This window comes from Moschus berezovskii, chromosome 10 (assembly GCF_049115385.1).
Source record: "Moschus berezovskii isolate FMDL1 chromosome 10, NW_MosBer_1.0, whole genome shotgun sequence".
Classification (NCBI taxonomy): Eukaryota; Metazoa; Chordata; class Mammalia; order Artiodactyla; family Moschidae; genus Moschus; species Moschus berezovskii.
The window spans coordinates 13,426,452-13,451,946 of NC_142469.1; the positions used below are offsets into that span (position 1 = coordinate 13,426,452).

The window sequence follows — 25,495 nt, forward strand, 5'->3', positions numbered from 1 at the left end:
AGGACGAGGCTTTATTATCAACTACGGAAATGCCTTGTAGAGTTTGAGAAGCTTCCCGTTTACTAAGAAGAAACCAGTATTTAATACTCTCAGAAAGCACAATTACAGATTTGTCACTGTCCTTTCATATTTTCCAACTGAAAAATAGCAGTTGTCTCTGGCTGACAGTTTATTTCATAGCAGGATCAGGCTCTAGCCATGTTATGAAATTTCTCAAGCAGCAACAGAGGCCCTTTACTGAGAATGACTCTCTTTGGTAGGAAAATTGTTGAAAGTGAACAATGAATGTCATATAGTGGCCACCCAGCACCACAGGAAGCCTTCTTATTTCTCAGAATGGACCTAATGGAATAAGTGAGGAGAACGACCCTGGTGACTGTTTATAGCGAGCTAGGCCTTTTCTGTTATTTCACTAAATTCCTAGTTTTAAGGCCATTATTTATCCTCGCTTTGTGAGTAGAAAAGCTGATGCTATTAAGGTTAAGTAAACTGCCTGAAGTTAATGGAACTTGTAAGTTATAGAGTCAGAATTTAAACTTGCAGCTAATTCTGTCAATTTTGTTTTCTATTTCACCACACTGCCTCACCAAAATCTCAGTGGAGATATGATACAGTCCTTGAAACTTTACCCTTTTGTGGCATTTAATTATTTCTGTTAATGCAGAATCAGAAATACTGACCATTATTTGTCTTTACAGGGAATAAATGGGAAAGATGGTTTACCAGGTGTTCAGGTATGGAAAATGCCATTGGAAATAAATGTTGTAATGCAAAACTACATCCAGATCACCTGCCAGAATTCCTGGTGGAGTAGATTGATGAGGAATCTTGGCATGCAGTGATTTTTTAGTGCTGACATTTGTTTTTCAGGGCATCATGGGTAAGCCTGGAGAGAGAGGCCCCAAAGGAGAACGGGTATGTACGTTCCTACTATGACTGTTAAGTCCATCTCCACAGCTGCCCTATCATTTGAATTACACCGTGATATTTTTAGACCCACTAGAAATCTCTTGATATGAAGAGTCTTAGGGTGTACATGAACCAAGATCTCTGCCAGGCGTGAAACAGGGCCATGCAAGGACCCAGCAGTAGGCACAGCACATACACCTACCTGCTTGGTCTTTATTCACAACTGTGTCTGGTTTGTGATCCCTGTTTGGAAAGCTCCTGCAGCCTCCTGTGTCAGGTACATGACCCACTGTAACCATCTCCCATGTGCTTTTCGCCTAGAGGAGGGCTTCTCCACCGCAGCATTGTTGGTGTTTGGGGGCAATGATTCTTTGCCGTAGGTGCCCGTCCCGTGCTTTGTTAAGATGTTCAGCAGTATGCCTGGCCTCCACACTAGACGCTGTACCAGAGCCTCCCTCCAGAACTGTCACCTTGCATTTTCACATGCCTCCCAGGGAGCAGAGGTGTTGTTGAGACCACCCCGCCCCAATCTGGGGGAATAATGCTGGGTTGGGAAGAGACTGGGGTCGGGGCTGGAGAAAGACATACAGCGCCACTAGTAATGCCAGTTCTGGTGAGTGCGTTTGGTGTCGTCGTTTTGGTTGTTGAGACCAGTGTTGCAACTTCCCATTATTTTCTCTAAGAAACCTTAACATTTTCCACTAGAACTGGATTTATTCCTCAGCCACAGGTTCCTTGAGCTTTGTTATTTAGGGGTTCTAGTGAGGGCTTGTGTGCGTGTGTGTGTGTGTGTGTGTGGTCACGTTCTTATGCACTGGTGTCTATTTTACTTATCATTACACAAATTATCTGGCTTCCCTGGTGGCTGAGTGGTAAATAACCTGCCTGCAATACAGGAGACCCAGGTTTGATCCCTGGGTTGGGAAGACCCCTTGGAGAAGGAAATGGCAACTCACTCCAGTATTCTTGCCTGGGAAATCCCATGGACAGAGGAGCCTGGCAGGTGACATGGGGTCACAAGGGTTCCATGGGGTCACAAAGAGTCAGACATGACTTGATTATTGAACCACTGCCAGCACCACACAAATAATCCATGATAACTGAAGGAAGTACAAAAACAGAGAAACCATAAAGAAAAAAGAAGTCTACCTTACGTCACTACACAGAGATAAGCACCATTGATATTTTTGGACCTATTTCTCACTGTCATACATAAGGTAATATACACATTTGCTTAATGCATCGATGCAAGTGAGCATATACTTTAAAAAAATGGGCTCATACTGTTTGGTAAATGACTTTTTTCACCTAACATGATGACCATCTTTGCATGTCAGTAAACCTAGATCCACATGGACCTTTTAGTGGCTATATGTTATTCCAGTGTTTGGATATACCTTTTCCAAGGTATTTAGAAAATACCTTGCCCCCTTTCCTGGAATACTTAGGTTCTTTCTAGTTTTCATAATAAACTTACTATAATAAACATACTTGTACATAAATTATAAATAATTTTAATTGTGTTTATTTTGCACATACTCAAGGTGGGCTAGTAGTTCTCCTGTTTCTTTTCTTTTTTCTTTTTTTTGTCTTAGTCATCTCAGATATTTTTCCAGATGTGACCTGGGTTGATATACTCGTATGAAACATATTTTTATAACTAAGGCAGTAGAATTTAAATTAGGTCCAAATTATTTTCTTCTTTGTACATGGCTTCTTTCTATATCTCTTCATTTAAGATCAGATAGATCTCAGTAACTATTCATTCATTTCATTATTTTTTAAATCAGGAAAAATAGAGTTGGACTTTTGCAGAAGAATCACAAATAGAAGAATAACACAGTAAAATAAGGGGCAGGTCAATGTACCAGTCTCTCATATTCAGTGTGATCATCACCTCCTGGAGCTGTGGAACTAATATTTGAAATATGGAAACTGAAACATCTGCCAACATACACACATATCCATTCATTTATATTCCCTCTCTCTCTCCCTCACTCTTTCATACTCTCATGCACAAACTTATACATAGTAAACGCCTTGCAGGAAAAAGTCAACATTAAAGAAACTTCTCAGATTCAAGCATATTTTCTTATAGTTCATTTACATTATTGAATAAATGGTCTCAGTAATGACCTTCCCTGGTGGCTCAGAGGTTAAAGCGTCTGCCTCCAATGCGGGAGACCCGGGTTCGATCCCTGGGTCGGGAAGATTCCCCTGGAGAAGGAAATGGTAACCCACTCCAGTATTCTTGCCTGGAGAATCCCATGGATGGAGAAGCCTGGTAAGCTACAGTCCACGGGGTCACAAAGAGTCGGACATGACTGAGCGACTGAACGGAACAGAACAGAATGAGCTTCCACCCCAGTCACCTGCTTTGAACCTTCCCAAAGGCTGTTTTTTCTCACCTTCCTCAGTCATGTCCCTTCCGGACATAGAATGCACTCACACATGTACACACACACACAAGTGCACACATGGGTAAAACATGAATGCAGAAACCAACCCACAGAAACTAACAAAGACCAAACATGCAGGAGAAAGCATATTAAGAATAAAGTACCTGATTTAGGAGAGATTTTTGAGCGTCCTGGAAGCTTTCAATGATGAAATCTTCTTAGCCATCTTCCTCTGTTATTGCAAAGGAGACCCAGGCCTGAAGTGGCAGCGCCACTGTGGACTTTCAGAAATGTCATCACTCTGGACTAACAACTGGGTGCAAATAAGCTCATCACTGACTTTGAACTAGCGCTTTCTGAGTGCCAGTGCCACTCTAGGCACTCTAGTGAGTTAACTCACTTCTCAGCATCATCTATTTGGTGGATACTGCTAATAGCCCCCCTTTAGGGAGAGGAAGCAGGGTGCAGGGAATTTAATCCACTTACCAAAGGCTCCACAGCTAACACACGCCAGTATGAATCCAGAAACTTTGCTAACATGGTTCTAGAAGAGATCATTCTAATTCATTTTTTCCCTTAACAGGGTGATCAGGGAATCCCAGGAGACCGAGGCCCACAAGGTGAACAAGGAAAACCAGGCCTTCAAGGGATCAAAGGGGCCATCGGTCCTGTGGGGCCCCCAGGAAACAAGGGCTCCCCAGGATCCCCTGGGCACCAGGGCCCTCCAGGCCTCCCCGGCCTCCCCGGCTCCCCGGTAAGTGGGCAGAGAGCTCCTGGAGCTCCTGGCTGGGACTGCAATTCATAAACCTCTCCAGATAAAGTGAACCGAAGCTTGCCTCTACAATTGCAGCAATCATGTCATTTATTTCAAGTGATGTGCTGGGTCCCACACTGAGTACTCACTGAGCATTCCCTCCTTAGAGCCTCACAACTAACCTGAGAGGACAGGTGACCTCTCCTTCCACCTTGACAAATGCAGAAGCCAAACTCTGACCTGTCCAGGGTCACACTGATCTAGGGGTCAGACAGACCCAGCTCTGACCGCCTCCAGGGACTTGCCCTCAAATACAATCGATGATGTCCCCTTCCACTACACAGAAAACACACATCTATTTATGTCAAAACTCCATTTTGTTGACTGTCAGACTCTGCCCTGAGTGGTGCTTTGAAGTGGAAACCCATTGGCCCAAGAGAGGATCTGGCTAAGGAGGCCCATGTCTTTATATGCACCCTCAGGAGCTGGCGGGTGGCCATTCTGCAGAGGAACTGAATCAGAGTATGTCCTCATCAGGAAGAGAGGGGGGCAGTCCCAGTGTGAGGCCAGAGAATGAAGGACATGCTGTCCCTTGATAAACAGCTAAATCCAGAGACTGGACCGAACTGGGCATTCCCACCATACTCTGTTTTACCCACTCTTGCTACGCTCTGCTTGAATCAAGGCTGTGCAATGAACTCTCAGTGCTGTGCCAGTATGTGGTATTAGATGCATTCATTCAAATAGTGAAAATAAAATCTTGTGAAATTAGAACTGTTCTGTTCCACAGAAGCTATCATTCTGTGAGCCCATCATATTGTCTTTAAAGCCACACATGTATCCCTGGATAGTAACCAGCAAATACAAAGAAGAGTAACAACATACTTTGAAGCCTTAACCACTGTGAAAAATGATAGCTCCCTTTTAAAACTATCAAGGTACTGAAATAAAACATTACTATTATAAATGTTAAATGCTATTATAAATGTTAGGTTCCTGGTCGAATTCATTTCGATTTATTTGTAAAGGGGTTAAAAGTCAAGTGGCATCATCTACCTACTTCCCTTTACCAGACTCCACAGCATTTTCTATCAAGAAACTTTCAGACTTCCAGTGATCCATCAGTTAAGGGTCCACCTGCCAATGCAGGAAACGCTGGTATAATCCCTGGTCCGGGAAGACCCCGCATGCCACGGAGCAACTGAACCCATGCACCACAGCTTGTGACCACGCACCACAGCTGCCGAAGCCTGTCTGCCCAAGAGCCTGTGCTCTGCACCGAGAGAGGTCACCAGTGAGAAGCCCGAGCACCGCAACTCAAGAGCAGTCCCCGATCGCCACAGATAGAGAAAGGCCACGCGAAGCAATAGAGACCCAATACGGCCAAAAATAAATAAAAGAAAATTGCTTAATACAGGTTTGCTTGCAGTGTGTAAACTGCAAAATAAACGTGACCATGAAGTGGGTAAAACTTAGCAAGCTTTAGCTCATGAATGAAACATGTTAAAGAACCAGCCCTGTTAGAGTGCTCATCCTTTGCAGACACATAATAGAATCGGTTAGATATTGACTTTACCAGTATCCAGGGATTATTACAAAGGACAAAACTACTTTGCTAGATCAATGGGTCTCTACAGACGTTTCCAGCATGCATGCCAACCCACTACTTCTGTTCTTTATTCATTTGTGCTAGGTTCTGTATTAACAGACCTTTTCTTCCTCTTCTTTAGGCTGATGTGGTTTCATTTGAAGAAATAAAGAAGTATATTAATCAAGAAGTTCTGAGGATTTTTGAAGGTGAGATTTGCTGAGTACACATTCCTGAATTGTCCCTGCTTCCTCCTTCCCCTCTGCTGTCGACAGTCTCTCCAGCAACTTTTGTCCAAAGATGCTGTGCACCATCCACCTTAAGAGGTGGCCTGTCCTAGGATGGGGCAGCTCAGATAGGAGCTTCTTACTTACATGGAGCTAAGTTTGCCTCCCTGTAAGTTCTCTCCTTATTCCTGGTCTGTAGCCACCACAGGGAAAGGACCCTCTCTTCACACGACAGCCCTCTGAGTGAGCACCCACAGCACCCCTCCTTCGTCTTCTCCTCCATGGAGCAAACATGTCCGGTTCCCCCACGCCGTCGCCCTGGAGGAACGGCCCTCATTCCCCAGGAGTGTTGTGACCAGGCAGAGGCAGTGTCTGTGGACCTCGACCAGCTCAGGGAGCCATGGCCACCAGCCCTGTCTACCTGCCTCTCATGTTGTTACAGCCACAAGCTAAGAATCGCTTTTCCCTTTTTGGCAGGTGGAAGGAGGTGTTTGCTTGCGTGCTAAGTCGCTTCGGTCATGTCTGACTCTCTGTGACCCTATAGACTGTAGCCTGCCAGGCTCCTCTCTCCATGGGATTTCCCAGGAGTGGGTTGCCATTATCTCCTCCAGTGATCTTCCCAACCCAGAGATCAAAGCTTCGTCTCTTTTGTCTCCTGCATTGGCAGGCGGGTTCTTTACCACTAGTGCCACCTGAGAAGCCCATGGAAGGAGGATACATTTCTAAATGTTTTTTTTTTAATCAAAATAATATTTCATGACATGCGAAACAATCAGAAATTCAACTTTGTGTCCATAAATAGTGTCATAGGAGTGCAGTCACACTCCTTTCTTTATGTATTTTCTCTGCTCGCTTTCATGCTGGACAGCAGGGTTAAGTATATGACAGGGACTGTGTCGCCTGTCAAGCCTCAAATATTTACTTTGGGACCCTTCACCAAGAAAGCTTTCTGACCCCTGATTTAGACATTTCAATAATGCAGCCTAAGATAGCGTTCCTTTAAAAAAAAGTATCCGTATCACACTGTTGATTCATTTTGACTTTTAAGTGAGATAATAACCTTCCATCCACCTTATAGAAACTTTTTAAAAAATTGAATATTTCTCATAATGCTTTGTGTTCATTTTTTAAATGTAAGTATGTGATTTTTGTCTATTTTTACTCAACTTCAAGTGATTCTTGTGCATACATTGTTCCAACCTGAAAATAACTTTTGGAATCTTGTCTCATTGTAGGGCAGGTTGCCTGACCCTCATAACTTTGTGTCATCTCTAAATTTCATAGGCATGTCATAACTTTTTATAGAAATGTTGAGTTAAAAGGATTAGGTCTGAACACCATTGAGTTCCTCCTGCCCATTCCTAAAGCATCTATTTAATCTATTTAAGCAAGCTCTGAATCCAAATAGTTGTCTTAAAATCTAATCCACATTTATTTATTTACAAGGATATTGCATAATTTTGTCAAGTGATTTGCAAAAATCAAGATCATTTCCCTCAACCATGAGCGTAATAAGGTGGGAATTGTCTTTAGAAAATAAATCCACATTGGTTCGTGGTTCCTGCTATGCTAAGCTAAACATGCATTATTGAATTTTCCAGGGAGTAAGATTACAGGATACCTCAAGTTCATCTTAAGGCTTTCACTGCCAACATGGAGTTATCCTCTCTCCAGGAAGCCTGGTGATTTTAAGCAGAAATTAGTAAGACAGAACAAAACGTCAGCACTTTAGCGGACATCATCTTATTTCACGTGAGCACTAGAGAGAGAGCAGAGTGGCCCAGGGACTTAGGTCGCTTCAGTGAAAAAATATAAAAAAAAATGTTTTTTCAAAGGTCATGAATTCATGCTGCTGATTTCACTTTGCTCTCTACTAAGTATCTTTATCTTGCTCTGACCTGATAGTTTTTAATACAATTATCCTTTTTTTTTTTTTTAGTTACAAGCTTTCTCCTTGTAATTTTAATGTTGCCCTTATATATTAAAATCTCCTTTTCTTTTTTGACTTTGGGATCAAGCATCATGAAATAGGCTCCAAACTTTGCAATCCAGACATTCCCCCACAACAAGCATCCCTCAAACATCTGAAAAGGAAAAAGACATCTCAAGCTCTCAGGGAAACAGTGAAAAATAATAGAGGCATAGGCAGGACCAGGCAATTTTTAGGATTCAGTGCAAAAGGAAAATGCAAGTGCATTGTTCAAAAATTATTAAGAATTATAAGAAAGCAGAAGCAGAACATTAGACCAAGCAGGGGAACCTTCTGAGGCTGGAAGGTAGCACATCTGTAAAGTCAGCGTCAAAGTCAGGACACCTGAGATCTCAGGTAACATCTGCATCTCTAGTAGCCCCGAACCTTTAGAAGGGGAAGCTCCAGTGGCTCAGACAGTAAAGAATCTGCTTGCAATGCAGGACACCTGAGTTCAATCCTTGGGTCAGGAAGATTCCCTGGAGAAGGGGATGGCAACCCACTCCAGTGTTCTTGGATGGAGAATCCCATGGACAGAGGAGCCTGGAGGGCTGAAGTCCATAGGGTCACAAAGAGTTGGACACAACTGAGCACACCACACACACATTAATAAGTATTATCCTATTCTCTTCTTTCAATATATCTACAATGAAAATACTGATTTATATGTGTATTTGTATACCTGCTCTATCCAGTCAACAAAAACAAGACCTGGAGCTGACCGTGGCTCAGACCATGAACTCCTTATTTCAGAATTTTGGCTTAAATCGAAGAAAGTAGGGAAAACCACTAGGCCACTCAGGTATGACCTATATCAAATCCCTTATGATTATACAGTGGCAGTAACGAATAAATACAAAGGATTAAATCTGGTAGATAGAGTGCCTGAAGAACTGTGAACAGAGGTTCATAACATTGTACAGGATGTGGTGACCAAAACCATCCCAAAGAAAAATAAATGCAAGAAGGCAAAGTGGTTGTCTGCGAAGGCCTTGAAGATAGCTGAGAAAAGAAGAAAAGTGAAAGGCAAAGGAGAAAAGGAAAGATATACCCAACTGGATGCAGAGTTCCAGAGAACACCAAAGAGAGACAAGAAAGCCTTCTTAAGTGAGCAATGCAAAGAAACAGAGGAAAGCAATAGAATGAGAAAGACTAGAGGTCTCCTCAAGAAAACTAGAGAGATCAAGGGAATACTGCACGCAAGAATGGGCATGCGGAAGGACAGAAGCTGTAGGAACCTAACAGAAGCAGAAGATGTTAAGAGGAGGCGGCAAGAATGCACAGAAGAGCTGTACAAAAGAGGTCTTAGTGACCTGCGTAACCGTGACGATGGGTGACACCTAGAGCGCGGCATCTGGGGGTGCAAAGTCAAATGAATCTCAAGAAACATTACAACGAAGAAAGTTAGTGCAGGTGATAGAATTCCAGCTGAGTTATTTCAAATCCTAAAAGATGATGCTGTTAAGGTGCTGCACTCAATATGTCAGCAAATTTGGAAAACTCAGCAGTGGCAACAGGACTGGAAAAGCTCAATTTACATTCCAATCCCAAAGAAAGGCCAAAGAATCTTCAAACTGCCATACAGTTGTGCTTATTTGACATGCTAGCAAGGTAATGCTCAAAATCCTTCAAGCTTGGCTTCAACAGTACATGAACTGAGAACTTCCAGATGTATTAGCTGGACTCATAAAGGCAGAGGAACCAGAGATTAAGTTGCCAATATCCATTGGATCATAGAAAAAGCCTGGGAATGCCAAAAAAATCATCTGCTTCATTGACTACGGTAAAGCTTTTATGTGGATCACAACAAACTGGAAAGTTATTGAAGATATTGAACTACCAGATCACCTTACTTGCCTTCTGAGAAACTTGTATACAGGAGAAGAAGCAACAATTAGAACTGGACATGGAACAATGGACTGGTTCAAAATTGGGAAAGGAGAACATCAAGTCTGTATATTGTCACCCTACTTATTTAACTTATTTGCAGAGTACATCATGTGAAATGCTGGGCTGAATGACTCATAAGCTGGAATCAAGATTGCCAGGAGAAATATCAACAACCTCAGAGAAGCAGATGATAACCACTCTAATGGCAGAAAGTGAATAGGAACTAAAGAGTCTCTTAATGAAGGTAAAAGAAGAGAGTGAAAAAACTGGCTTAAATTTCAGCATTCAAAAAACAAAGATCATGCATCCATCCCCATCACTTCATGGCAATAGATGGGGAAACAATGGAAACAGTAACAGATTTTATTTTTCTTGGGCTCCAAAATCACTTCAGACAGTGACTGCAGTCATGAAATTAAAAGACGCTTGATCCTTGGAAGAAAAACTATTACAAACCTAGACAGTGTATTAAAAAGCAAAGACATCACTTTGCCAACAAAGGTCCATATAGTCAAAGATATGGTTTTTCCAGTAGTCATGTATGGATGTGAGAGTTGGACCATAAAGTAGGCTGAGCACTGAAGAATTGATGCTTTTGAATTTTGGTGCTGGAGAAGACTCTTGAGAGTCCCTTGGACAGCAAGGAGATCAAACCAGTCAATTCCAAAGGAAATCAGTCCTGAATATTCATTGAAAGGACTGATGCTGAAGGGGAAGCTCCAATACTCTGGTCATCTGACGCGAAGAGCTACTCATTGGAAAAGACCCTAATGCTGTGAAAATTTGAGGGCAAGAAGAGAAGGAGATGACAGAGGATCAGATGGTTAGATAGCATTACTGACTCAATGGACATGAGTTTGAGCAAACTCCCGGAGATAGAGAAGGACAGGGAAGCCTGGTGTGCCGCGTGTGCCGCAGTTCGTGTTGTCACAGAGTCGAACACGACTTAGGGACTGAACAACAACAAATTTGTACATATTCATATCGTCTCATAGGGAGACGTAGTTGGAGATGTAGTTTTTAAAAATATTTGCCACATCATAGTCTCTATTTCTTGCACTCTGCTTCTTTCAGTTTGTTTAGGTCTTTCATACAACTTGGAGGGCTTCCTCGGTGCCAGTCACCCTTAGCCATCTGCTCATACAAAAGCGTGGGTGCTAGAAAAAACTGATGGACTATTAGGAGTGAAGGATGGGATTGCCAACCATGAGCTTTACTGTAGGCAGTTTAGTTGTGTTGTTTTTTTTTTTAATTGAAGGACCCTCAACTTCAGTGTCTTGAAGTCCATTCTGATCAGATTCCCCAGAGGAAACACTTGCATTCCCTGCCTGGCTGCTACCATCTGGGGAGCAGGGTCGGAGGCTCATGCTGGGGCCTCAGCTCCAAGCATTGCAGTTTCCATCTCTTCTCCTTGTTCTCAGTCTGGAAACCTGGGTCTCAACACAGTCTGCGGTCTTCCATGCAGAGATGGTCTGTTTACGCTTTTCAGATAATAAACCTTCAGGCTGGAATTGGGAAGGGGCAGTAAGCCAGCTGCACAAGCAGAAAAAGGGATTTCTAAGACCATTTCCTAAACAGGCTTCCAACCAATCTCCCTCATTTCAGTTCCCCTCCTTCGCCCTCACTTCCACATGGGACTCATGCAGTCAATTCTGAATATTTTAAAGATTTTATGGTTTGACACAGCCTGTCCCTCAGCTTCCAGTGTAAAGATTTGTTTTTTGTGAGTCTACAAAGTTATCCACACTCCACCATCTGACAGCTTCCAGAGTTTAATGTCATTTCCTTTCATGATGTCATTCTCCTATTCTCATGGTTTTATGCCTTTTAAAATAATTTATCATTGTTTTTGTAGGAATATAAGAAAGAGTTAAAGCAGACACATGTATTCAATCTCCCATCTTTACTCGTAATAACATTTCAAAGCAACAAAGGTAACAAAGGATTAGCTCGAGCCAGAGTTAGATGTAGCAGTAAAAACCCTTGAGTCATGATGAGCCCCTGAGCGAATATGAAGCCACCAAATGATGCTGCTGGATTAACAGTTAACATGAGACTGGAGAGTCATTCTTAAGATTTGAAAGGAAATTGCTCTTCTGATATTTTTGTTCATTAGGAGATAACTGTATTTAATTTTGGTTTCCACATTTAAGAGATATATGGAAAGCCCCAGAATAGTAGAACCAAAAAGTGAATTACAGAACAGATTACCAAGCCTTTGAATAAAATTTACTTAACCTGAAGACCAAGATGTAACAATATTATCAAATTGATGACTGATTGATTTCCCAAGGGAAATCACTCAGTAACTAGTCTCTTTTTCCATAATGGAGTAACAAAAGAAAATAACTTGAAGCTCTATCAAGAAAATACACAAGTAAACATTTGAGTGGGCTTTAGGAGAAAAAGATGAATCTCTCTTTGAAAATATTTACAAATTCTACCTGTGAAATAGAAGGTAGACCGTGGGTCAGATGATGTGTGAATGTCCCTTCCTTCTCTTATCACCACATTAATATTCATGTCTGCTTGATATTAACGAGCCCTTTCTCAGGAAGGCCTGCCCTTGGTCTCATCTGTTAGAATGACTGCTGTGACTGCTGTGACTGCTCTGGGTTTGCCTTGGCAGATGGGCTCTGTGTTTCTGCTTTATGCAAGCTCCTATCCAGACTCTTTAGTTTCCTGCCTCATTAGAAAGTGTAGCCAAAAACAGTTTATTGACCAAAGATCCGTGAAAACAGAGGAAAAACAATTAAGAATACAAGTCTTTATAATTTATTTACTGGCTCAGAAATGTATTATTTAAAATTATAGCGCATTAGAGTATGGTTCAGAGGAAGTAATTACTCTTATGCTAAATGACTGTCCCTGAGTGTATTTAAAGCTAGATAATTTACAGCTAGAAGTAATTATTTTTAAAAATATTGTTAAAAAACAATATTGTTGCCCTGTAAAATTCTTCAGTACCGTTTTTCTAGATTCCATATAAATGTGTTAGAATACAACGGTGGAGAAACAGACACAGAGAATAGACTTATGGACGTGGGGGGAGGGGAGGGCGAGATGTATGGAAAGAGTAACATGGAAACTTTCACTAACATATGTAAAATAGATCGCCAGAGGGAATTTGCTGTATGGCTCAGGCAACTCAAACAGGGGCTCTGTATCAACCTAGAGGGGTGGGAGGCAGAGGGAGATGGGAGGGAGGTTCAAAAGGGAGGGGATATATGTACACCTATATGCGAAGAGTTGACTCACTGGAAAAGAGTCTGATGCTGGGAGGGATTGGGGGCAGGAGGAGAAGGGGACGATAGAGAATGAGATGGCTAGATAGCATCACCGACTTGATGGATGTGAGTTTGAGTGAACTCCGGGGGTTGGTGATGGACAGGGAGGCCTGGCATGCTGTGATTCATGGGGTTGCAAAGAGTCGGACACGACTGAGTGACTGAACTGAACTGAACTGATGGCTAATTCATATTGAGGTTTGACAGAAAACAGGAAAATTCTGTAAAGCAATTATCCTTCAATAAAAAAAATAATAAATTTTTAAAAATACATCCGGATGGGGAGGGGATGGAGTTGGGAGGGGTGTTCAGGATGGGAGGGACACACATACACCCATGGCTGATTCATGTCGACATATGGCAAAAGCCACCACAATATTGTCAAGTAATTAGCCTCCAATTAAAATAAATTAATTTTTAAAAATTTAAAAAAACTGTTTTGCTGAAAATATTTAAAAGCATCAAAAGGAAAGTACTTGTAAATTCAATTCATACATTAAAGAGGAAAAAGTAGTGACAGGAATATTTTGTTTAGACATTGAAGGCATTCAAAGAGGTATGTCTCAAGAAAAATTGTACTGAAGTATATATCTGTCTTTTAAGTGCAAAACAATAACTAATAAGCAAAGTTTCAAGCTGTAAACATTGAATTTCATATTTTTATAAAGTACTCAGTTTACAATTAGTGTAAAGGTATTCTATCTATATTCAATGTGATGATTTGCAAAACTATATATATATTAATTGCAAATTTGTTTTATATACTGTTACTCAAAACAGATATACTCACATCAAGCAAACATGCCCCAGATAGAAAGGTAATGAATAGTGTTACTGGAAAGTCAGTGACTTGATGTCACTTTTAGAGATGAGCCATCAGTCCTCATACCCCACCATCACAGTCAGTAAATCTTCGCTGGAGACTCTGGCCCTGTGGACACTGTCCTGTCTCCATTCTGGCTTCTTGATTTCAGAATGTGAGTGAAGGGTGATTACTCTTTTGGTAAGTACAGCTAATACTCCACGTTTGTTGGGGCTTTTTCTTTAATAATTCTATTTGAAAACAATTTTGCTTTATTTCCTAAACAGTGTATGGACCTACATTTTTTAAACAAATTTTTCTATTGAAAGCCCATTGAAAAATAGGTTACTCTCAAGAGTAACTTGCTCTTTATCAAAAATTTATAAAACAGACGTATCTGTTTAACTGAAAAGTATCTTTCAAGTTCAAATAAAACTACACTGAGTGAAAAGTCTGGAGAAAGCTGAGGTTCCTCTTTACAGGTCTCTATGATTTGGCCTTTGTTTTTCCCAGCTGGCAGCTATGGATTCTAATGTGTTACAGTCATTTTGTCCTTACTTGCAAAATTAACACTAATGTAATCAGTAAAACACTTTCCTGGAATTTTTCACATGAAAGATTCATTTCTTAATACTTATTAGCTGTATCTTCAAAAAATTGTAGTTAGTTTCACAAATGAAATCATTTGAATTTGCTTTTTAAAGAAAATACGTGAAAAGAATACTGTTTCTTTTTGTCATAGCAAGGATATGCCCTCCTCCAGTTTTCTGTTTTAAATCTGGTTGTGTATATATTAGATTTGTTAAAAATGAGCTTTGTAAGTGTGTTAGTCACTCAGTCATGTCTGACTCTGAGACACTATGGACTATAGCCTGGCAGGCTCCTCTGTCCATGGATTTCTCCTCGCAAGAGTACGGGAGTGGGTAGCTGTTCCCTTCTCCAGGGGATCTTCCCAATGACATAGTGGTAAAATATTGAATATGCTTCTGAAGTGAAATTTAAACAATGGTCTATGTGATATTAATAACCAAGAATTCTATACTAATAACTGTGACTTGATTATTAGAAAAATAATTCTGAGAATAATTATATGACAGATTTCTAGTCATAAAATAAAGCTTATCAGCAGATAATCATTATAGTGCATGGGACTTATAAAAACACGGATAATAGTTGTTACTGAAATGATCATCTCTCTCAAGGTGTCTCCTTGATCCCACAACAAGAGCACTGAATACAGAAAATGTTAGGCCCTGTTTATGGAGAATGTTTAATTTAGTTAATAATACGACTTGTTTAGGAATTCTAGAGTGAAAATCCTTATTTATATTTTCAAATTTACCTTTTTTGAAGTTCCTCATTTTTCAAATTGTTTAAATGTTAAGAGTTACTAACATCCCAATATTCTACATTGCATAGCCACTTTTTTGTTGACATGTAGCTTTTTATTTTATATTGGAGTATATAGTTGACCAAAACTGTTGCGTTAGTTTCAGGTGTGCAGTAAAGTGGGCCAGTTACACATATACATGTATACACGTATCTATTCTTTCTCAGATTCTTTTCCCATTTAGATTGTTAGAGAACGTTGAGCAGAGTTCCTATGCTATACTGTAGGTCCGTGGTTGTTCATTTTACATGCAGCAGTGCATTGATGTTTGACTCCACCTGTGAGGATACTCTCATGACCCGCCAGCCAAGCTCTCTGGAGGCAGCACTCGGGTACAGTCCTCGCTGCCCTCCCTTGCCTCTCTGTTTAGGTCCCCGATGACAGGCAGCCTGGTAGATGAACCTAGGGCAGGTGGCAGTGCTATGTCCTTGAGAAGATTTAGGATGTATTCAGTGCATAAAGGTCACATCACTCAACACTGGTAAAAGGTGTTTAATGTTCTGAATAACTTGTCAGCTTCCTGCAACTTGTGTGTTCCCAGTTTCAGCATCTTCTCGAGGCTCATAGAAATGTACAGAGGCTTTTTGCTGTTTTCACTGTCTGCAGTTGACATTCCCTGGGCACGTGCTTCTTGGCACCAATGGTGTATTTCTCCCTTTGGCCAAATGAGATATCCTTCCTATTCAGATTTAGGCTGGATAATGGAATTAACTGGAAATCAAACCAGAAAAAAAAAAAGAAGAATGAGGGTGTATAGCAAGACATTTTATTTTAAAAGTGTACATTAGTTTTTGACAAAGTAAAACATTAGCCCAGCTTAGAAATTAAACAATGCCATGAAATCACTATAATTTCATGGCAGTGGACATCCTTTCAATAAATAAACCTCTGTCAATGATGTGGCTTTCTGACCTGTGCACACTGCTGTATTTGTTGACTTGTGGCTGCGCTGGGTCTTGGTCGCTGCCCATGGGCTCTCTCTAGTTGTGGAGAGCAGGGGCTACTCTTCTTGCAGTGCTCGGGCTTCTCATTGCTGTGGCTTCTCTTGTTGCCGAGCGCAGGCTGTAGGTTCATGGGTTTCAGTAGCTGCGACACAGGGGCTCATTAGCTGTGGCTTGTGGCCCAGTAGCTGCGGCTCGAGAGCCCTAGAGCACAGGTTCAGTAGTTGTGGCGACGGGCTTAGTTGCTCCACAGCACTGGAATCTTCCTGGACCAGGGATAGAACCCCTGTCCCCTACATTGGCAAGTGGGCTCTTATCCACTGTGCCACCAGGGAAGTCCAGTAATGCAGTTTTGTTCAATGCTATAAAGTGTCACCTACCACATGAGTTATCTATTGCTGCATACGCAAGTTTCTCAAAACGTCAGTAGCTTAAAACAACAGTGGTTATCATCACACATTTTTTCTGGGTCGCGGACTTCCAGAGTTGCTTAGTTGCATGGTTCTGACTCAGGCTGTCATGAATTATGTTCACAGTGCCAGCTGACATCCCCTGAGGGCTTGACTGGGGCTGGGAGAGCCACATCCAGCCTCACTCATGTGGCTGTTGGCAGATGGCTTCAGTTCACCCCTATGTAGGTCTGTTAATGTCCTCAGGACGTGGCAGCTGGCTTCCCTCAGAATGAGAAGCTAAGAGAGAACGCTGCCAGGAAGTCACAAGCCTTTATGAATTAGTCTCCCTACTTGCCTTTTTCCTATTCATTAAAAGTAAAAGGAAGTACAGCCCACACTCCGTAATAGGAGGATTAAGTGAAGTGAAGTCACTCAGTCGTGTCCACTCTTTGCGACCCCATGGACTATAGTCTACCAGGCTCCTCCATCCATGGGATTTTCCAGGCAAGAATACTGGAGTGGATTAGGCTCCACCTAATTGCACTTGGAAGGGAGTGTCAAAGACCTTATCAGCATATTTTAAATCACCAGAGGCACATTCACAGCATTGCTGGAAAGAGGCTTATATTTACTATAGCAACCATTTTTTTAATACAAACCTGAGTTCTCTCCACAAGTCATCACAGAGGTTAATCAGACTCTAGAATGTTGCCCACTAGGTTGGCAACATCTATGAATTGCTGAAGGTCCTTAGAGCCTCTCATTGTCACAACTTATCTGTCTTCATGTTGAAGCAGCCTTGTACAATTGTTTTACTTGAACAATCAAAAATTCTCTTAGCATCAGACTAGGCGGTAAACTAGATGTACATAAATTGAAAACCAAGTCAATTTTTGTTGAATTTCATGAGAAACAAATTTGAAAACTTTTGACATAAAAAGTGTTTCTGTAACATGATGTATTATTTTTCCTTTCATCAATGAAGAGAGGATGGCTGTGTTCCTATCCCAGCTCAAGCTCCCAGCAGCAATGCTGGCTGCTCAAGCTCATGGGAGGCCTGGGCCTCCAGGCAAGGATGGGCTCCCTGGACCTCCAGGAGACCCTGGACCCCAAGGTAAGTCTTCAAGGACAATATTTGTCTACTAACTATTTCACTCTCAGTATTTATAACATGCTAATCACAGTTAAGTCATAAGTTATGTATATTAATATACAGTTTTTGTTGCTTATTCACTAAGCCATATCCAACTCTTTTGCAACCCCATTTCCTTCTTCAGAATACACATTAAAAACATGTATTCATACATATAAAATATGTATATAGATTATATATAGTATATTTGGTATATATTATATAAATTTGTATGTACTATACATTTAGTATAGGCTATCTTGTTAATATTTGACATGCCAGAAATAGATTTGTAACTATTATTCATTCAAATTTAAAGCTGATCATATCTGCTAATCTAAATGTATTTAATAATTTTGCTATGATAATAACAGCAATAATATGTGCTTATTTATCATTATTAACTCAGCTGTCTGCTCAACATTTGCACAGTATATCAGTTTCAGCTCAGTTCAGTTCAGTCACTCAGTCATGTCTGACTCTGCAACCCCATGGACTGCAGCACACTAGGCTTCCTTGTCCATCACCAACTCCCAGAGCTTACTCAAACTCATGGTCCATCGAGTCAATGATGCCATCCAACCATCTCATCCTCTGTTGTCCCCTTCTCCTCTCCCCTCCAATCTTTCCCAGCATCAGAGTCTTTTCAAATGAGTCAGTTCTTCGCATGAGGTGGCCAAAGTATTGTAGTTTCAGCTTCAGCATCAGTTCCTCCAATGAACACCCAGGACTGATCTCCTTTAGGATGGACTGGTTGGATCACCTTGCAGTCCAAGGGACTCTCAAGAGTCTTCTCCAACACCACAGTTCAAAAGCATCAATTCTTCGCAGTCAGCTTTCTTTATAGTCCAACTCTCACATCCATATATGACTACTGGGAAAACCATAGCCTTGACTAGATGGACTTCTGTTGACAAAGTAATGTCTCTACTGTCTAGGTTGGTCATAACTTTCCTTCCAAGGAGTAAGCGTCTTTTAATTTCATGGCTGCAATCACCATCCGCAGTGATTTTGGCGCCCAAAAGAATAAAGTCAGCCACTGTTTCCACTGTTTCCCCATCTATTTGCCATGAAGTGATGGGACCGAATGCCATGATCTTAGTTTTCTGAATGTTGACCTTTAAGCCAACTTTTTCACTCTCCTCTTTCACTTTCATCAAGAGACTCTAGTTCTTCTTCACTTTCTGCCATAAGGGTGGTGTAATCTGCATATCTGAGGTTATTGATATTTCTCCCAGCAATCTTGATTCCAGTTTGTGCTTCATCCAGTCTGGCTTTTCTCATGATGTACTCTGCATATAAGTTAAATAAGCAGGGTGACAATATACAGCCTTGACGTACTCCTTTCCCAGTTTGGAATGAGTCTGTTGTTCCATGTCTGGTTCTAACTGTTACTTCTTGGCCTGCATAGATTTCTCAGGAGGCAGGTCAGGTGGTCTGGTATTCTCATCTCTTTCAGAATTTTCCAGAGTTTGTTGTGATCCACACAGTCAAAGGCTTTGGCCTAGTCAATAAAACAGAGGTAGATGTTTTTCTGGAACTCTCTTGCTTTTGCGAAGTAGATGTTTTTCTGGTACTCTCTTGCCTTTCTCATGATCCAACGGATGCTAGCAATTTGATCTCTGGTCCCTCTGCCTTTTCTAAATTCAGCTTGAACATCTGGAATTTCATAGTTCATGAACTGTTGAAGCCTGGCTTGGAGAATTTTGATCATGACTTTGCTAGCATGTGAGATGAGTGCAAATGTGTGGTAGTTTGAGCATTCTTTGGCATTGTACTTCTTTGGGATTGGAATGAAAACTGACCCTTTCCAGTCCTGTGGCCACTGCTGAGTTTTCCAAATTCATGGACATATTGAGTGCAGCACTTTCACAGCATCATCTTGCAGGATTTGAAATAGCTCAACTGGAATTCCATCACCTCCACTAGCTTTATTTGTAGTGATGCTTCCTAAGGCCCACTTGACTTCACATTTCAGGATGTCCAATTCTAGGTGAGTGATCCCACCATCGTGATTATCTGAATCATGAAGATCTTCTTTGTACAATTCCTCTGTGTATTCTTGCCACCTCTTCTTAATATCTTCTGCTTCTGTTAGGTCCATACCATTTCTGTCCTTTATTGTGCCCATTCTTGCATGAAATGTTCCCTTGCTGTCTCTAATTTTCTTGAAGAGACCTCTAGTCTTTCCCATTTTATTTTTTTTCCTTTATTTCTTTTCACTGATCACTGAGGAAGGATTTCTTTTCTCTCCTTGCTATTCTTTGGATCTCTGCATTCAAATGGGTGTATCGTTCCTTTTCTCGACTTCCACTTCTCTTCTTTTCACAGCTATTTGTAAGGTCTCCTCAGACAACCATTTTGCCTTTTTGCATTTCTTCTTTTTGAGGATGGTCTTGATCACTGCCTGTGATCATTGTACATCACTGAACAATGTCATGAACCTCCGTCCATAGTTCTTCAGGCACTCTATCAGATCTGGTCCCTTAAATCTATTTGTCATTTCTACTGTATAATCGTAAGGGATTTGATTTAGGTCATACCTGTGTGGTCTAGTGGTTTTCCCTACTTTCTTCAATTGAAGTCTGAATTTGGCAATAAGGAGTTCATGATCTGAGCCACAGTCAGCTCCTGGTCTTGTTTTTGCTGACTGTATAGAGCTTTTCCATCTTTGGCTGCAAAGAATATAATCAACCTGATTTCAGTGTTGACCATCTGGTGATGTCCATGTGTAGACTTCTCTCATGTTGTTGGAAGACAGTGTTTGCTATGACCAGTGCGTTCTCTTGGCAAAACTCTTTTAACCTTTGACCTGCTTCGTTTTGTACTCCAAGGCCCAGTTTGTCTGTTACTCTAGTCAAGGCAATGGTTTTTCCCGTGGTCATGTATGGATGTGAGAGTTCGACTGTGAAGAAAGCTGATCGCCGAAGATTTGATGCTTTTGAATTGTGGTGCTGGAGAAGACTCTTGAGAATCCCTTGTACTGCAAGGAGATCCAACCAGTCCATTCTAAAGGAGATCAGTCCTGGGTGTTCATTGGAAGGACTGATGCTAAAGCTGAAACTCCAATACTTTGGCCACCTCATGCAACGAGTTGACTCACTGGAAAAGACTCTGATGTTGGGAAAGGTTGGGGGTAGGAGGAGAAGGGGACGACAGAGAATGAGATGGCTGGATGGCATCACCTACTCTGTGGACATGAGTTTGAGTGAACTCCGGGAGTTGGTGATGGACAGGGAGACCTGGCGTGCTGTGATTCATGGGGTTGCAGAGAGTCGGACACGACTGAGCGACTGAACTGAACTGAACTGAGGTATTTCTTGACTTCTTACTTTTGCATTCCAGAAATGCAGTCCAAAAAAACTGCACTATGGGATTAGTTTTTAAGAAATACTTGCCTGTAGTCATTGTACTGATAATCCTGTCAAAAGACACCAGGAAACCTTATTATAGTAAAGAGAAGGGTTACTGGTCAATTCTTGGTGCCCCACCACTGCTGACAGGAACTGAAGGGTTTTTCTCTGGTAGATAAATAGATATGAAGTACTCAGAATATGCAGTTATGAGTGTAACTTCAAAGTTCTGCTCTGCTCAATTTAAAATTTTTCTCAAAAAGGAAAAATATGCATATAAAACTGTTCCCCTCTGCATAATGGATGATTATAAAAACTACTGTTACCCTAGAGACCATGAACGCTCAGAGACTGTCAGCTGAATTAGTCCTCTTCTTGACACAGTGTGACTGAGTCTGAGGAAAAGCTGAAGTGAGAAACCCAGCACAGAAGAAACAGAACGTGGGCCTGAGCAAGACACCAGGTGTTCTGCCCACACGCAAATTCTGTTTGATGATGGCTCTTCAGAAATTTCTAAAAGGGGCATTTTTTTCAGTGTTTTTCAGGAAAAAAATTTTTTTTCATTTGAAATGACATAGTTTGGTTTGAGGCATGTGCTATAGAATGACACTTTTATTCATTATCTTAGGAAAGGACAGAAATTTAAAGGGGTTTTATAGAAAAGCCTCTTGATGAAAGTGAAAGAGGAGAGTGAAAAGGTTGGCTTGAAGCTCAACATTCAGAAAACTAAGATCATGGCATCTGGTCCCATCACTTCATGGGAAATAGATGGAAAAACAGTGGAAACAGTGTCACACTTTATTTTTTTGGGCTCCAAAATCACTTCAGATGCTGATTGCAGCCATGAAATTAAAAGACTCTTGCTCCTTGGAAGGAAAGTTATGACCAACCTTGATAATATATTAAAAAGCAGAGACATTACTTTGCCAACAAAGGTCTGTCTAGTCAAGGCAATGGTTTTTCCCATGGTCATATATGGATGTGAGAGTTGGACTGTGAAGAAAGCTGATCGTCAAAGAATTGATGCTTTTGAACTGTGGTGTTGGAGAAGACTCTTGAGAGTCCCTTGTACCGCAAGGAGATCCAACCAGTCCATTCTAAGGGAGATCAATCCTGGGTGTTCATTGGAAGGACTGATGCTAAAGCTGAAACTCCAATACTTTGGCCACCTCATGCGACGAGTTGACTCACTGGAAAAGACTCTGATGCTGGGAAAGGTTGGGGGCAGGAGGAGAAGGGGACGACAGAGAATGAGATGGCTGGATGGCATCACCGACTCTGTGGACACGAGTTTGAGTGAACTCCGGGAGTTGGTGATGGACAGGGAGGCCTGGCATGCTGTGATTCATGGGGTTGCAGAGAGTCGGACACGACTGAGCAACTGAACTGAACTGATAGAATTTTCTTGGCTTATCAGAGAAGCTGGAACATGTGGAGAGCAATGAGAAATTGACATGAGACTTCAAGCATGCCCCGCAGATATGGGGTGGTTCCAGGCCATTACCAGGAAGTAGACATTGTAGTGAATCAAGCCATGTGAATTTTCTTGTTTCTCAGTGCATATGAAAGTTGTGCTTGTACTATTCTGTAGCCTATTAGGGATTCAATAGTATTATATCTAAAAAAACACAACATGTATACTTTAATTAGCAGTTACTTTGTTACTGAACTCTGCTAACCTTCCTCTGAGCCTTTAGCTCTTTGTGATCTTCCTGGTGGAGAGTCTTGTCTCCATGTTGGTGGCTGCTGACTGATCAGGGTCCTACAGGTAGGACCCACTGTAGGTTGTTGAAGGTTGGGGTGGCTGTGGCAATTTCTTAAAATAAGCCAATGATGAACTTTGCTACATCAACTGACTCTTCTCTTTGCAAACAATTTTTCTGTAACAGCAGTGCTGTTTGGTAGCGTTTTATCCACACTTGACATTGAAGTCAATCCTCTCAAAATTCTGCTGCTGTTTTATCAACTAAGTTTATGCACTATTCTAAATCCTTTGTTGTCATTTCAGCAAGCTTCACTGCACTTTTACCAGGAGTAAATCCTATCTCAAGAAACCACTTTCTTTGCTCATCCATAAGAAGCAACCCTTCTTCCATTCAAGTTTCATCATGAAATTGCAGCAATTCAATCCCATCTTCAGGCTCCACTTCTAATTCTAGTTCTCTTACTGTTTCCACTACATCTGTAGTTACTTCCTCCACTGAAGGCTTGAACACCATCATCCATGCGGGTTAGAATCAACTTCTTCCAAATTCCTGTTAATGTTGATATTTTGACCTCTTCCTGTGAATCATGAATGTTCCTCTTTACATCTAGGATCGTGAATCTTTTCTGGAAGTTTTTCTATTTTCCCCCAGATCCATCAGATAAATCGCTGTCTATGGCAGCTATAGCCTTACAGAATTTATTTTCTAAAGAATGAGACTTGAAAGTCAAAATGACTCCTTGGTCCATGGGCTGCATGAAAATAACAGGAATCTTGTTGTACGTTTCTGACAGGTCTCCTGGGTGACCAGGTACATTGTCAATGAGCAGTAATGTTTTGGAATGAATCTTTTTTCTGAGCAATAGGGCTCAGCAGTAGGCTTAAAATGCTCAGTAAACCATGCTGTAAACAGAGGTGCTGTCACTGAGACTGTGCTGTCCCATTTATAGAGCCGTAACAAATATAATAATCATGAAAAACTTGAAATACAACACCAATACTTTTTGACACAGAGTTGCTACAGACCTTCAATTTGTAAAAGATTCAGTATCTGCAAAGTGCAGTAAAACCAAACATGACTGTTTTAGAAGTTCACAATCCAGTCTGAATGGGGGAGTGCTGCTCCTACCAAGATTCTGAGGATGAAATTTGTGGACCCTCTTTTAGCACCCTGATCCTCCTACAGAAAGAATAGAGGCCAGTGTGATTCTGAGTTGGGTCACCTCACTTGCATTTTTCCTAAATTCCTAAAAGAGGTACTTGTCGACACCTTTTTAAATTCAAAGGCATTTCCAGACAGCTTTAGATTTTGCCCTCCGGTGGGTTTCTGATCATTGCCTTCCCACTGTGCACTGAGAGGAGCACTCTCCCTGGTGTCCTTCATTCCCACCTGGGTCCTCACTGTAGGACCTAATTTGTTCCTGCTGCCAGGAGTGAATAAGAAGGTACCACATTAGGATGAAAGAAGTCCTGGGAAGCATGATCCAGCTGACGTCCCATATACCTCAGGTCTCCTGAGGTCCTCTCTTACTTAAGAGAGGCAAATTTTTCTAGATCTTTCCTCTTGAAATAGTTTTATAAGAAAGCACTTACTTATTTTTATTTATTTGTTTGTTGGTTTTAATTTTTTAATTCTATTAAAGTGTAGTTGACATACAATATTATATTAGTTTTGGGTGTACAGTATACTGATTCAATCTTTATGTACATTATATATTAATCACCACAAGTCTAGTAACCATCTGTCACCATAAAAAGTTATCACAATGTTATTGACCATATTTCCTCTGCTATATATTGTATTCCCATGAGTTATTTATTATATTCCTGGAAATGTGTCTCTCTTAATCCCTCTCATCTATTTCCCCCAAACTCCCACTCACCCACCCCCTGGCAAACACCGGTTTGACCCTGTATCTGTGAGTCTGCTTCTGCATGGTTTTGTTTATTCATTTGTACTACATTGTTCTCCAAGCTAGAATCAAAATTCTCCAAGCCAGGCTTCAGCAGTACGTGAACCGAGAACTTCCAGATGTTCAAGCTGGATTTAGAAAAGGCAGAGGAGCCAGAGATCACATTGCCAACATCCATTAGATCATAGAAAAAGCAAGAGAGTTCCAGAGAAACATCTGCTTCTGCTTTATTGACTACACTAAAGCCTTTGACTGTGTGGATCACAACAAACTGTGGAAAATTCTGAAAGAGATGGGCATACCAGACCACCTGACCTGCCTCATGAGAAATCTGTATGCAGGTTAAGACAAAACAGTTAGAACTGGACATGAAACAATGGATTGGTTCCAAATTGGGAAAGGAATACATCAAGGCTATATATTGACACCCTGCTTATTTAACTTAAATGCAGAATGCATCATGCAAAATGCCAAGCTGGATGAAGCACAAGCTGGAATCAAGATTGCCAGGAAAAATATCAATAACCTCAGATATGCGGATGACACCACCCTTATGGCAGAAAGTGAAGAGGAACTAAAGAGCCTCTTGATGAAAGTGAAAGAGGAGAGTGAAAAAGTTGGCTTAAAACTTAACATTCAGAAAACTAAGATCATGGCATCTGGTCCCATCACTTCATGGCAAATAGATGGGGAAGCAATAGAAACAGTGAGAGACTTTATTTTGGGGGGCTCCAGAATCTCTGCAGATGGTGACTGCAGTCATAAAATTAAAACATGCTTGTTCCTTGAATGAAAAGCTGTGATCAGCCTAGACAGCATATTAAAAAGCAGAGACATTACTTTA

General features: G+C 41.2%; 1 protein-coding gene across 2 annotated transcripts in view; it reads left to right on the top strand.

Moving 5' to 3' along the window:
* The window catches only part of COL19A1 (collagen type XIX alpha 1 chain), a 453,176-nt gene that overhangs the window by 422,187 nt on the left and 5,494 nt on the right, over positions 1 to 25,495 (top strand). For both annotated transcript variants that reach the window (XM_055433811.2, XM_088840925.1), the window contains 5 exons: positions 699 to 734; positions 871 to 915; positions 3,892 to 4,062; positions 5,793 to 5,859; positions 17,534 to 17,662. In XM_055433811.2, the coding sequence (XP_055289786.2) occupies positions 699 to 734; positions 871 to 915; positions 3,892 to 4,062; positions 5,793 to 5,859; positions 17,534 to 17,662 (448 nt within the window). The remainder of the gene's footprint in view (positions 1 to 698; positions 735 to 870; positions 916 to 3,891; positions 4,063 to 5,792; positions 5,860 to 17,533; positions 17,663 to 25,495) is intronic.